Genomic DNA, 15622 nt, shown 5'->3' with positions numbered 1-15622 from the left:
GCTGCGTCGATCGTCGGCTGAAGTCTCCCACTTGTCGCGGTCAATGCTGAAGGCTTTCATGTCCTTTTTAGTGGCCCGAGAAAATGGGACAGATTGCAAAATGAGGATATTGCAAGTCTGAAGTAGAAAATGCTGTCAGGAACAGGAAGGTGTGACAGAGAGGGCGGCACCCGTGTGGAGTTTTCACATTCTCCCCGTGTCTGCGTGAGCCTCACCCCCACAAACCCAAACATGTGTAGGGTAGGTAGATTGGCCATGCTAAATTGTCCCTTAATTGGGGGGAAAAAAGGAGGGTGCTGACAGTGAGTGAGACGGATGTGGGGGCCCAGAAGGTGAAAGTGGAAGAGCCCACGGTTCTTGCAATTGTCCCATGTGTTTGACGTTCTTGCAGCCTGTATGGATGAAAGCAGTGGCTGCAGGTTGGATGAGGAGACTGACGTGGTACAGGAAGCCATTGAAGGGGAGGGAATGTAGTGGAAGTTGGGGACAGTACAGTAAGGGAGATAGACACAGCTGTCTGCAGACGAGAGCGCCAGTTCAAACTATTGTATTTTCTGCCCTATGTCAGGGTTTGGGACATCGGCTTGAGGTTCGAGAGGAACTTGCAGTGGGGCTGGAGGAGGGGGTGTTGGGGGAAGGTGGCTGTGGTTCACATTGATCCCGATGCCATAAGACGAGGAAATAAGTTCTGCTTATGGATTATGAGCAGCTAGGGACCAAATTAAAAGGGGGAACCTCAAAGATCTGGATTGTTAACTGAGTCACCAGCAAGTTGGCATAAACCAGATTAAGAGAGGTGAATACCTGCCTCAAAGACAGGTCTGGGAGAAATGGGTTTTGATTCATGGGGCACTGGCACCAGTACTGGGGAAAATGGGACGGTTGGGACGACCTTCACCTGAGCTGTGCTGAGATCAGTATATTGGGAGTCGTATAACTAGTGTGTTAACATAGAACATACAGTGCAGAAGGAGGCCATTCGGCCCATCGAGTTTGTACCGACCCACTTAAGCCATCACTTCCACCCTATCCCCGTAACCCAATAACCCCTCCTAACCTTTTTGGTCACTAAGGGCAATTTATCATGGCCAATCCACCTAACCTGCACGTCTTTGGACTGTGGGAGGAAACCGGGGCACCCGGAGGAAACCCACGCAGACACAGGGAGAACATGCAAACTCCACACAGACAGTGACCCAGCGGGGCATCGAACCTGCGACCCTGGCCCTGTGAAGCCACAGTGATTTAAAAAAAATATATATATTAAAGTTTTTTAACACGATATTTCACCCTTACAAACAATAACCCCCCCCCCCCCGCAGAACAAAATAGCAAGAAATCGCACAAAGCAAGATATCTACATGGTAAAACAATATGTTACATAGCTTTTTACACTGGCTTTCTCCCGCATGTGCCAGTTTCCCAGATCCTTCATGTTTTCTCTTGCTCAACCACCCCCCCCCGGCAAGCCCCCCCTTCCCCCTCCCTCCTCACAGGACGTCCCCTCTTCCCCCTCCCCCCCGGGTTGCTGCTGCTGCTGACCGACCTTCCTCTAATGCTCCGCGAGATAGTCTAGGAACGGTTGCCACCGCCTGTAGAACCCCTGCGCAGACCCTCTCAAGGCAAACTTTATCCTCTCCAGCTTAATGAACCCAGCCATGTCATTTCTCCAGGCCTCCACGCTGGGGGGCTTCGCCTCCTTCCACATTAGCAAGATCCTTCGCCGGGCTACTAGGGACGCAAAGGCCAGAATACTGGCCTCTTTCGCCTCCTGCACTCCCGGCTCGCCCACTACTCCAAATATTGCTAGCCCCCAGCTTAGCTTGAGCCGGACTTTCACCACCTGAGATATTGCTCCCGCCACTCCTCTCCAGAACCCCTCCAGTGCCGGGCATGACCAAAACATATGGGCATGGTTAGCCGGACTCCCTGAGCACCTTCCACATCTGTCCTCTACCCCAAAGAACCTACTCAACCTCGGCCCCGTCAAGTGCGCTCTGTGAACTACCTTGAATTGTATCAGGCTGAGCCTGGCACACGAGGAGGAGGAATTAACCCTACCTAGGGCCTCAGCCCATAACCCCTCCTCAATCTCCTCCCCCAGCTCCTCCTCCCATTTACCCTTCAACTCTTCTACTAGCGCTTCCCCCTCTTCTTTCATCTCCTGGTATATTGCCAACACCTTGCCCTCCCCGACCCATACACCCGAGATCACCCTGTCTTGAATTTCTTGTGCCGGGAGCAACGGGAATTCCCTCACCTGTCGCCTCACAAACGCCCTCACCTGCATGTATCTAAAAGCATTTCCCGGGGGTATCTCAAACTTCTCCTCCAGTGCCCCTAGGCTCGCAAACGTCCCATCAATGAACAGGTCCCCCATTCTTCTAATTCCCGCCCGATGCCAACTCTGAAACCCCCCCGTCCATCCTCCCCGGGACAAACCGGTGGTTACCCCTGATCGGGGACCACACCGAGGCTCCCATTGCACCCCTGTGCCGTCTCCACTGGCCCCAGATCCTTAGCGTTGCTGCCACCACCGGGCTCTTTGACGGCGAGAGCGGCAGCGGTGCCTTCACCAACACCCCCAGGCTCGTTCCTTTACAGGACGCCATCTCCATCCTCTTCCATGCCGCCCCCTCTCCCTCCATCACCCACTTGCGGATCATTGCTACATTTGCTGCCCAGTAGTAGCTCCCTAGGTTCGGCAGAGCCAACCCTCCTCGGCCCCTACTGCGTTGCAGAAACCCTCTCCTTGCCCTCGGGGTCCTATTCGCCCACACAAACCCCATAATACTCCTGCCTACCCTCTTAAAAAAGGCCTTGGTGAACACGATGGGAAGGCACTGAAACACAAAAAGAAAGGACCACCATTTTGACCGACTGCACTCTACCCGCAACGAGAGCGGTAACATGTCCCATCTTTTGAAGTCCTCCTCCATCTGCTCCACCAACCTCGTCAGATTCAGTTTATGTAGGGCCCCCCAACCCCTGGCTATCTGGATCCCCAGGTACCGAAAGCTCCCCTCCGCCCTCCTCAGCGGTAGATCCCCTATCCCCCTTTCTTGGTCCCCTGCCTGTACTACAAAAAGCTCACTCTTCCCTACATTGAGCTTATAGCCCGAAAAATCCCCAAACTCCCTTAGAGTCTGCATGACCTCCACCATCCCCTCCACTGGATCCGCCACATACAGCAACAGGTCATCCGAATAAAGCGACACCCGATGCTCTTCTCCCCCTCGGACCACCCCCCTCCATTTCCTAGACTCCCTTAATGACATGGCCAGGGGTTTGATCGCCAATGCAAACAACAGGGGGCACTCGTCCCTCGGTACAGCCGAAAGTACTCCGACCTCTGCCGGTTCGTCACCACACTCGCCACTGGGGCTCTGTAAAGGAGCTTAACTCAACTGATAAACCCTCCCCCGAACCCAAACCTACACAGCACTTCCCAGGGGTACTCCCACTCTACTCGGTCAAAGGCCTTCTCCGCGTCCATAGCTGCCACTATCTCTGCCTCTCCCTCCTCCGATGGCATCATTATCACGTTTAAGAGCCGCCGCACATTGGTGTTTAGTTGCCTGCCCTTTACAAATCCCGTTTGGTCCTCGTGGATCACCCCCGGGACACAGTCCTCGATCCTTGTAGCCAGCACTTTTGCCAGCAACTTAGCATCCATGTCGAGGAGCGAGATCGGCCTGTACGATCCACATTGCAGTGGGTCCTTGTCCCGCTTTAGGATCAAAGAAATCGTCGCCTCCGACATTTTCGGGGGCAGGGTCCCATCCTCTCTTGCCTCATTAAAGGTCCTCACTAGTAGCGGGGCCAACAGGTCTACGTACTTCCTGTAGAACTCCACCGGGAACCGTCCGGTCCCGGGGCCTTCCCCGCCTGCATGCTCCCCAAACCCTTGCTCAGCTCCTCCAACCCAATTGGTGCCCCCAAACCAGCCACCTCTTGCTCCTCCACCCTCGGGAATCTCAGTTGGTCTAGAAATCGTCTCATCCCCTTTTCCCCCGCTGGGGGCTGGGATCTGTACAGCTCCTCATAGAAGGCCTTGAATACCTCGTTTATTTTCGTCGCACTCCGCACCGTGGCTCCCCTTCCATCCTTGACTCCCCCTATTTCCCTCGCTGCCATCCTCTTACGGAGCTGGTGTGCCAGCATCCGACTCGCCTTTTCCCCATACTCGTAGGTCGCCCCCTGCGCCTTCCTCCACTAAGCCTCTGCCTTCCCTGTGGTCAACAGATCAAACTCCGTTTGGAGGCGTCGTCTTTCCCCAAATAATCCCTCCTCAGGGGCCTCTGCGTATCTCCTGTCCACTCTTAAAATCTCCCCCACTAACCTCTCCCTTTCCATGCCCTCTGTCTTCTCCCTATGAGCCCTGATGGAGATTAGCTCTTCCCTGATCACTGCCTTCAACGCCTCCCATACCACCCCCACCCACACCTCCCTGTTGTCGTTGGCCTCCAAGTACCTTTCGATGCACCCCCTCACCTTCCCACACACCACCTCATCTGCCAGCAGTCCCACATCCAGCCGCCACAGTGGGCGTTGATCCCTCTCCTCTCCCAGCTCCAGTTCCACCCAGTGCGGGGCGTGATCCGAAACGGCTATGGCCGAATACTCCGTTCCCTCCACCTTCGGGATGAGCGCCCTGCCCAGGACAAAACAATCTATCTGGGAGTAGGCTTTGTGCACGTGGGAGAAAAAAGAAAATTCCCTGGCCTGCGGCCTGGCAAACCTCCACGGGTCCACTCCCCCCATCTAATCCATAAACCCCCTGAGCACCTTGGCCGCCGCCGGCCTCTTTCCAGTCCTCGATCTGGAACGGTCCAGTGCTGGGTCCAACACCGTATTGAAGTCCCCACCCATTATCAGGCCTCCTACCTCCAGGTCCGGAATGCACCCCAACATGCGCTTCATGAATCCAGCATCATCCCAATTCGGGGCGTATACATTTATCCACTACAATATTCTTGGCCTCAAATGACACCTGCTTCCCCACCAATATTGCCCCCCCTCTATTCTTCGTGTCCAGCCCCGAATGGAATACCTGTCCTCCCCATCCCTTTCTTAACCTGACCTGGTCCGCCACCTTCAGATGTGTCTCTTGGAGCATGACCACGTCTGCCTTCAGTCCCTTTAAGTGCGCGAACACTCGAGCCCTCTTCACCGGTCCGTCCAGGCACCTCACGTTCCACGTTATCAGCCGGATTGGAGGGACTCTCACCCCCTCTTTCCCCCCCCCCCCCCCCCCCCCCCCCCCCCCGGCCGACTAGCCATCTCCTTTTCTAGGCCAGTCCCGTATCCGCGCCGCCCTCACCCTCCAGTCCCCCAGCCGGGAGACCCCCACCCCGACCACCTCTTCTGTGTCCCATTCCCTTTCGGCCAGTGCAGCAGCAACTCTTTTTCCTTTCCCCCCTCCCCTCCCCCCGCTAGACCCGTGTCTAGCTTTTTTGCACCCCCCCATATCACTCCCGTAAGTCAGCTGACACCTGCTGACCCCGGCTTCCCCCGCCGTCCCATTGACCTCCCCGTGTGGGAGTCTCCCAATCAGTGTGCGTTCCTCCATTCCCCTTCCCGCCTTTCTTCCCTAGCGCGGGAAAAACCCCGCGCTTTCCTAAGTCTACCCTGCCCCCTCTGGCGCAGCTCCTGTCGTGGCCTTGTCTCTCTCCCCCAGCCCGTGTAACATTTCCTGCGCGTGATTGACCCCCTATATACAACAACCATTAAACATCAAACATCCCCTCCACCCTCACAAACCCTCAGTTTGAGTCCAATCTTTCGGTTTGAATGAAGGTCCACGCCTCTTCAGGCGTTTCGAAATAATGGTGCTGTTCCTTGTGTGTGACCCACAGTCGCGCTGGCTGCAACATTCCGAATCTCACTCCCTTCCGGTGCAACACCGCCTTAGCGCGGTTGAAACCCGCTCTCCGCTTTGCAACCTCCGTGCTCCAGTCCGGGTATATTCGGATCTCTGCATTGTCCCACTTGCTGCTCCGCTCCTTCTTGGCCCATTTCAGGACCCTCTCTCTGTCCGTGAAACGGTGAAATCTCACCACCATCGTCCTTGGCGGCTCGTTTGCCTTGGGCCTCCTCGCCAGCACCCGGTGTGCCCCATCCAGCTCCAGCGGCCTCGAAGGGGCCTCCGCGCCCATCATCGCCCCGAGCATCGTGCTCGTGTATGCCACGGCATCGGCCCCCTCCACTCCTTCAGGGAGACCCAGGATCCGCAGGTTCTTTCTCCTCGACCTGTTCTCCAGGTCTTCGAGTCTTCCCGCCCATCTCTTGTGCAGCGCCTCGTGCTCCTCCACTCTCACCGCCAGGCCCAAGATCTCGTCCTCATTCTGGCTGACTCTTTTCTGCACCTCCTGGATCTTTACCTCGTGGGACTTCTGGGTCATCCCTAGTCCTTCAATTGCCGACAGCATAGGCGCCAGCATCTCCTTCCGCAGCCCCTCGAAGCAGCGCTTGATGAATTCCTGCAGCTCCGGCCCGCACTCCGCTTTGTCCCCGGCCGCCGCCATTTTGTTTTTCTTCCCTCGCTGCTCCAATGCCGCTTTTTTGGCCGTTTCACTTCTGGTCCGGTCCATAAAAGTTGAAGGGGGACCTCTCTCTTCCCTTCCCCACGGGTTGTCTTCAAAAAAATTCCCGTTGGGGCTCCTCTAAAGAGCCCGAAGGTCCGTGATAGCGGGAGCTGCCGAATCGTGCGGCTTAGCTCCGCATAGCCGCAACCGGAAGTCATGAAGCCACTTGTGCTGCCCAAAGAGGGCTTTGAATTAAATAGTGGAGGGAAGTGGATGATGCAAGCGGAGATGTTGTAAATCACAGGGAAGCAACAAGATACTTGAGCAGAATGGTGATTTGGGTAATGATAACCAGGGTTTGGCAGGAAGGAACAGAGCGTTACAAAGCTAAGATTGCACCAGCAGGTGCAGGCAAGGCCAGAGAGTGAAAAAACAGTAAAAAGAGAGGGTCGAAGGCACTGTATCTGAATGTATGCAATGTCGATAACAAAATGGATGAACATAGGAAATAGGAGCAAGATTTGGCCATTCAGCCTATTGAGCCTGCTCCATCTTTCAATGAGACCATGGCTGGTCTGCTTCAACACCATTTTCCTGCACTATCCCTGTATCCTTTGATATTTCTACCGTGTAGAGATCGATCAATCTCAGTCTTGAACACTCAATGACTGAGACTTCACAGCCCTCTGGGGCAGAAAATGTCAGAGATTCATTACCCTTGAGTGAAGAAATTGCTCTTCTTCACTGTCCAAAATTACCTGCCCCTTATTCTGAGACTCTGCCCCCTGGCTCTAGATACCCAGCCAGGGGAAACACCTTAATTGCTTGCTGTACCTGACCATTAGCTTTCAGTGACTCATGAACAAGGACATTTAAGTTTCTTTGAAGTTCAGCACTTCCCAGCCTCTCACATTTAAAGAATAATCTGTCTTTCTGTTTTTCCAACAAAGTGGATAATCTCACATGAATTAGTAGCACAGATAGAAATAAATATGTATAACCTCTACAGACATGGTTGCAAGGTGACCAGGGCTGGGACCTAACTATTGAAGGGTATTTGACATTTTGTAAAGCTAGGAAACTAGGGGGAGCTTTGTTAATTCAGCATGTCATTGGTGCAGTAGTGAACAATGACCTTGGCTCGAAAAAGCAAGATGCAGAATTAGTTTGGGTAGAGATAAGAAATAGTAAAGGTGAGAGTAGTTTATAGGCCCCCTAACCGATGTTACATCGGAGTATGTAACAAAGATGTCACCATAATCGTGTGTGACTTTAATCTACATGTAGCTTGGATGAATCCGCTGGCAAAGCTAGCCTAGAACATGAGTTCATAGTGTATTTGGGAAAGTTGGCAAGCTATAACAAATATACTGCCATGGATTAGTGCTGGGGCCTCAACTATTTACAATTTACACCAATGACTTGAATGAATATATGGTAGCTAAATGTATAAATGACACCATGGTAGTTAAGAAAGTAAGTTGTCAGTGGGAGGAAGCGATTCTACAAGGGGATATAGACAGGGGAAGTGAGTGAGTAGATTGAGTATGATGTGGGGAAAATGTGAACTTCAGAAAGATTTAAAAACAGTATACTCTTTAAATGCAGAGAGATTGCAGAGCGTGGTACAGAGGGGTCTGGGTGTCCTGGTACATGAATCTCAATGTTAGTATGCAGCTACAGCAATTAATTAGGAAGACAAATTGAATATTGGCATTTAATGGAAGAGAGATGGAATAAAAAAGTGGGAAAATTTTACTGCAGCGGTACAGAGCCTTGGTGAGACCACATCTGGAATACTGTATACCATTTTGTCGCCTTATTTCAGAATATTACATCCAAAACAATTCAGTAAAGGTTTACTTGACTCATTCCTGGGATGAGGGCACATCTTATAAAGAAAGGTTGAACAGATCTATACCTAACTGGAGTTTAGATGAATGAGGGGTGATCTTACCGAAACATTTGAGATTCGGAGGTAATTTGAAGGTGTAGTTATGGGGATGGTGTTTCCGCCTTTGGGGAAGACGAGAATTAGGGACACAGTTTAAAAATAAGGTAAAGGAAAATACTGCAAATGCTGGAACCTGAAACAAAAACAGAAACTACTGGGCAAGAGAGAGAAAAGGGAGCCAACGTTTCAAGTGGATGACTGTCAAAGGTAGGGGCAGCACGGTAGTACAAGGGCAGCATGGTAGCACAAGCGATTAGCACTGTGGCATCACAGCGCCAGGGTCCCAGGTTCGATTCGCTGCTGGGTCACTGTCTGTGCGGAGTCTGCACGTTCTCCCCGTGTCTGCGTGGGTTTCCTCCCACAAGTCCAAAGACATGCAGGTTAGGTGGATTGGCCATGATAAATTGCCCCTTATTGTCCAAAAAAGGTTAGGGAGGGTTATTGGGTTACGGGGATTGGGCTTAAGTGGGTCGGTGCAGACTCGATGGGCTGAAAGGCCTCCTTCTGCACTGTATGTTCTATGTCAGCAGAGCAAAAATAAGAGGTTCTTTTTAAGATGTCGATGAAAATTGTTTTCTCGGAGGATGGTTAGGCTGTGGAATTCTCTTCCCCAGGGAACAGTGGGGGCTGGGCCATTGCACTCACTCCAGTCTGAGTTAGATAGATTTTTGGTAGACAAGGGAGTCATGGGGGTGGATGGCAAAGTGGAACTGGGGCCACAGCCAGATCAACCATGATTTTATTGAAGGACAGAACGGCCTACTCCTAAAGTCCAATCTTTCCTACTTGTTTCCTTCTTTGCCTTTCTTCCTAATTCTGTTAAAACGCTTGCTTTAATTTTCAGAAATGACGAATTGCCATGCCTGAAATTTTGATCTAACCTCTGCATTTCCAGCATTTTCTTTCATCCCAATTGTCCTGGTTATTGTCGACCAAATGTACCGCATGAGAGCTAATGCTGTAATAACAAATCAGAAGAAAGGGAACAAGTCCGCCTTGCGTTACTCTAGCACAGTCCTGAAGCAATGCTTCTTCACAACATTACTGCTTTACTGAATCCCTTTTAAAAATGCACTATCCAGTGCTTTTCATGCCCTCGGGATGCCCCAAAGCATTTTGCAGCCAATGCATTAATTTTGGGTATAAATGGGAATATTAGGCAGATGCGAGAACCAATTTTCATGCAGCAAGGTCTCTCAAAATTGCAGTGACCTAAGATTTTTGATGGTGGAGGGTAGGGTACTAGAATAGACCAGAGCAACGTGACACCTCTTGGTTCCTGTTCAAACATCACCGAAATTTATCAAGTCTACTTGAAAAAATGGATGCCACCCTGTTTTAATGTATCATCTAAACAACGGCGCTTCCAGCACCACCTCAGTATAGCACTAAAGTGTCACTTTAGATTATGTTGTTAGCTTTGGAGTAAAACTCGGAACACACAATCTTGTGAGAGATGCAAATGCTACCAGCGGAACCAATCTGACATTGCTGCATTTGTGAAAACATGTTGAAATTTCCTGACACGACGAATATGCAGTGTAATAATGAACTATTTTTTTTTTCCATGTGCAGAGCGTTGAAGGAGAACACCATGAAAAAGCAGTTGAGCTCCTGAAAGCTGCCCATGGGACTGTTAAATTAGTGGTTAGATACACACCAAAAGTGCTGGAAGAAATGGAATCGCGATTTGAGAAAATGAGGTCAGCAAAACGCAGGCAGCAAATCAACTATTAATGGTTTTCATGCTTCATTACTTTATCTTACATGACAGCTGGGATTTCTTAATGTGTTCTACTCACTATTGATGTGACATGATCAGGCAGTGTCATACTCAAATTAGTTAGTCACACTGACACTACAATAATGCATTTTTGCTTATTGTTAATCCAGTGTTAGATTTACAGTGAAGCCAGTTTTAATATGTTTTGAGTATTCAGATTTTTAAATCAAATAATTATTTCTTTTCCTAATTTGCAAGTGCTGAAAAATACCACAAGGCACTTCTGTGTCGATGGTGTAGCGTCGATGGTAAGAATGAGGCATTTCCTCTGCCCACAGTGTAGTGTAGTGTGATTGAGTCCAACTGCAACAGTGAAAAATCGAGACTTGGAAAACGAGCATCTCCTTCAAATTGGGTGGACAATGCATGTATAGTAAAAGAGGGGAGAACAACATCCAAGTTACGTTCTTCCACTTAATTGCTATGAACTCAACTCTGATCAACAATTAATTGTAAGACCTACAGAGAAAGGGAGTTGTTGCTTTTGACCATGTTCCGATGATAGATAGCTAATATCATCAGAGCACGAGAGCAACTTGGGAAATTCAGGAACAGAGTTACTTGAACTGTTCCAGTATTACTTTGCTGAAACATTCCTTGTGATTTCCCGTATTCTGTTCAACACTTGCTAATTAAGCCATCAACAAAATGGGGGTGAGGAGAATTATATAACAGGATATGGAGTTCCTAATTTTTTTAGAATTGTCCCATATTTATTTAAAAGGCGCACTAATGATGAGACTTCCTCTTCAAAATAGCCTAGAGTTGTCCATTTTGTATACAACTTTGTCAAATGAACAACCTGTGGTGATATTTAAGAAGAAGTCACATTCCTTTCAGTAACTGACCTACTCTTGTTCTACACCTGTAAATTTGATAACAGAGCAAATGAATTAATCTAAACCAAATAATATGAGATGTGACAGCACCTTTTGTGTTGCTTGTTGCTAATTGTCCAGTATTTATCACTTCAACACAATTCCACAAAATGCAAGGAAGTCACATCAACTTGACTTCACTTCAGGGCCGATTTATATCCCCTTTTGTATTTTTTTACGCTGTTCCAAGCTCAGAGGTAAGAGTGTGCCCAGCCATGACGCTTTGGTCTATCCAGACGGTTGTCCAGCACATGGGGTCTATGAGCAAATTGAAGGGGGAATTCAAAATTCATTCTCGACTCCTGAGCTCACTTTGTTTCTGCCGCCAACAACATTTTTTATCTCCATAATAAATCCTCAATCAGAAACTACTGCGCTCAATTTGAATACACTTTTATACGGGGCTTCTGTTAATTGACTTCTTGCTTCAGCTTTTCTACCACTTATAAAACTAATAATTTTTACAGAACGATTTTTTGTATCAGGACATCTTAATTTTTGTACCAGCTTTTATATTAAAAGAGGCATTTCAGTAGCCCCTGCAATTGAACGGACAAAATTCGTATTAGTTTCTTCAATCTTTGGTCGTGCGCCTAAGATTAAAAAGGCAACCACTGAGCCTTTGAAAATCGTTAAACATGTTGCAATCCCTTTTGGTCAGAAATGTCTCATGGTGATAGGAACTGAAGCAAATTTCCGAATTATTGTGCTTGTAGATTGTTTAACCAAGTAGATATTTTAAAGAAGCCTTTTTCTCGCACTACCACCTATTGATTTGTTTTGACTTATCTAGTATAACACTAAATACCAACACTTTTGTGTTTGTTCGCTTATAACATTTTGTATTTCCATTTTATCTGAATAACTGCACTGCTTCCAATTAATTAGAGTATTATACAACTGATTGTAAGACAACCGTGTAATTTTTTTAAAACTCTGATCGTCAGAAATGTATGCTTTTCTTTGTCTGCGGCGTTGTCAGTGTATGCTGTGCTGTGTAATGATAATGCCATTGTTATTTTTGTGTTTAAATAGAAATCAGATTGGTGTTGACAATGGTTCATTTTGCTCAAATGTTTATCTAGTTTGGCTGAGCTGTATATTGTACCTGAGCATTGCAATCCTTTAAATTGAAGAATCTACGCACAAGTGTAGTTATATGGCATCTCTCAAATATCTCACAACGTTGACATCTTTTATTGTATTGGAATGATTCAGCTTATTCCTAAACCATATTTTTTCTTGTCGCCATTCAAAGGAAAGGACAGATTTGCTTACGGCTGAAATGATTTTTAGATATCCTTCAGTCTGTTCAATATTTGTATTAGGTACTGTTCCAATCATGTCTTATTGTTGAAATGTTAAGTTGTTTGTTACAGCTGCATCTTCAAAATTACTTTTGTTTCCTGGCTCCAGCTTGGTGTGAAGACTTTACTTCATACACTGATGTGTCTTGATTTTAAATGTATTTTTTGAGACCTTCCAAAATATCCAGCACCAAATGTTGAGAATCAAATATATCAGTCTTTGTTACCACTTGCATCAAGTCACCGGAGTCTGATCAAATCTGTGGAACCCTAATTGTATTGCAGCAATGCCTATCTGCTACTCAATGTCTCCTAGTGAGGAAAAATTATTGCAGCAATTAGTATTGAAATGTTGTCCCAAAACCATGGCATTTAGATAATTATGTGATCAGTAATGTCCGTTCACAGATTCTTTGCTTTTTGGAATCAATTGATTATTAGCACTGAAGGGAATAAAATTATGTCCTATATTTGAGTTGGTAAATGATACTGTCAGACCCAAGGAGCAGCTTATAATGGTTGAAACTTAAACATAATGGTGTCTAATTTTGTTTGTATCTGTGTATAATAACTTTTGGAAAGATGGGCAGCAGGTGGCGCAGTGGGTAGCACCGATGCCTCACGGCGCTGAGGTCCCTGGTTCGATCCCTGCTCTGGGTCACTGTCCGTGTGGAGTTTACACACTCTCCCCGTGTTTGCGTGGGTTTCACCCCCACAACCCAAAGATGTGCAGGGTAGATGGATTGGCCACGCTAAATTGCCCCTTAATTGGAAAAAATTAATTGGGTACTCTAAATTTATTTTTTTTAAACTTTTGGAAAGATAGATCCATCTTGCACTGGGGGTCTTGTGTGTAACCAGTTAAAATTATATGCCTGTGGCTCTTTTTTAATCTGATTTTTGTCTACTCTGATTTCTGAATGTTGAAATTTGTACTTAAAATAAAATTATATATGTAATAGTATGCTTCATCAAATGGTGTGCTTTGTTCTAAGTGTCTTCATTTGAACAATTATAATGCACTTTCCCATTGTATCGTTTGCTCTTGTTCACTTCATAAATTTCACACTTTATAAACATGTGTCAGCTGAAAGCATTCGTCCTTTTAAAGGTCCAGTCACTGGATATGAAGCAGGGGATGGTTTGTAGTCAAGACAATTCGCCTTTAGTCATGCTAAAGGTGATGGAACTACGAGTGAGAACACACCTTGAATATTGTCTTTAGTTCTGACCTTTGAGCCATAATGATGATGGTTAAAAGTGATGAGCAGTTTTCTGGTGTCAGATTTTTGCAATGGAAAAATACAGAAACTTGGGCTTTTCAGCTCTGAAAGGAGGAATGTAAGAATTGAGATGCAGAAGCAGTATGAAGAAGATGAACCTCAAATTTACTTGGAAATAAATTAAGACTCGGACAAGGGGACACTAGTAAAAGGCCAGATTAGATTTAAGTTGGGAAGTTCTTCCAAGTAACTTGCACCCTAATCAATTTGTAGCAATGTTTCTGTCAATGCCACTAAATTTAATCATCCTGGAACATAATGATTTATAATTCCCCCAGTTTATTTCTCTTATTCAGCATTTCAAATCATTCACTTTGACTTTTTTCTACATTGAAAACTACTTTTACCATTTTCGTCCAAGCTCCCATCTCATTCCTTTATCTCCATCTTTGTTTTACAAATAACTGATTTTGTTTTGCACCAGAACAGGTGAACATTCATACTCCAAATTAACCTTCTCCCACTAACCTTTTCCCATCTTGTCGCCCAAATTACTCTATTCCCTTCTCCTTGACCTATGCTTGTTTCTTCTAATTTTCCCACATTGGTTCTTTACCTGTATATTTCTACCTTCTCAGCTTGTTCTTTCTGATTTTCTCTTTTTCCCTGCTTTCCTTCCCGGGTTTAGCTGACTCTTCACTTTCCTATTTCTGTTTAGCCAATTCATTAGTTCCTCTGGAGATCTTCCCTCCACAGTTTCTAACCTCATAGTCTCCCCCCAACCCCAACACATTCCCCAAACTTACAAACAGGACTGCCCAGATAGACCCATGGTATCAACCTGTTCCTGCCCCACTGAACCCATTTCTTCCTAAATCAAGTCCATTCTCACATCCCTTTCTAGTCTTTTCCCATCTACATTTGTGATTCCTCCAATGCCCGACATCACATCAACAATTTCTAGTTTCCCAGCCCTAACCGCTGCCTCCTGACTGGATGTCCAACCCCTCTGCACCTTCATACCCCACCATCAAGGTCTCAGTTTCTTCCTCGAGCAGAGACCCGAACAATCCCCATCCACCATCACTACTGAACTTCGTAGTCATCCGCTTCATTCTGGATCACAACGTCTTCACCTTCGACAACAAGTTCTTCATCCAGACGCACGGAACAGCCATGGGGACCAAATTTGCACCCCAATACGCCAACATCTTCATGCACAAGTTTGAACAGGACCTTCAACCGATGTTATACATCGATGACATTTTTTTCCTTTGGACCCATGGCGAAGAATCACTGAAGCAACTACACAATGACATTAATAAGTTCCATCCAACCATCAGACTCACCATGGACTACTCTCCAAAATCAGTTGCATTCTTGGACACACTCGTCTCCATCAAGGACGGTCACCTCAGCACTTCGCTTTACCGCAAACCTACGGATAACCTCATGATGCTCCACTTCTCCAGCTTCCACCCTAAACACATTAAAGAAGCCATCCCCTATGGACAAGCGCTCCGTATACACAGGATCTGCTCAGACGAGGAGGAGCGTAACAGACATCTACAGACGTTGAAAGATGCCCTCGTACGAACGGGATATGGCATTCATCGATCGACAGTTCCAACGCGCCACAGCGAAAAACCGGACCGACCTCCTCAGAAGACAAACATGGGACACAACCGACAGAATACCCTTCGTCGTCCAGTACTTCCCCGGAGCGGAGAAACTACGTCATCTTCTTCAGAGCCTTCAACACGTCATTGATGACGATGAACATCTTGCCAAGGTCATCCCCACACCCCCACTACTTGCCTTCAAACAACTGCGCAACCTCAAACGAACCATTGTTTGCAGCAAACTACCCAGTCTTCAGAACAGTGACCACGACACCACACAACCCTGTCATGGCAATCTCTGCAAGACGTGCCAGATCATCGACATGGA

General features: G+C 47.3%; 1 protein-coding gene across 1 annotated transcript in view; it reads left to right on the top strand.

The window, feature by feature from the left end:
- lin7c (lin-7 homolog C (C. elegans)) overlaps nt 1–13413 on the top strand; it is a 34309-nt gene extending 20896 nt beyond the window's left edge. Inside the window, exon 5 of the mRNA XM_072466648.1 lies at nt 10057–13413. Coding sequence (XP_072322749.1) covers nt 10057–10218 — 162 coding nt within the window. The 3' untranslated portion in view covers nt 10219–13413. The remainder of the gene's footprint in view (nt 1–10056) is intronic.
- The last annotated feature ends 2209 nt before the right edge of the window (nt 13414–15622 follow it).

Source organism: Scyliorhinus torazame, chromosome 10 (assembly GCF_047496885.1).
Source record: "Scyliorhinus torazame isolate Kashiwa2021f chromosome 10, sScyTor2.1, whole genome shotgun sequence".
Lineage (NCBI taxonomy): Eukaryota > Metazoa > Chordata > Chondrichthyes > Carcharhiniformes > Scyliorhinidae > Scyliorhinus > Scyliorhinus torazame.
Note: the sequence above shows the minus strand (reverse complement) of the source record. Positions and strands in the feature narration are given on the sequence as shown.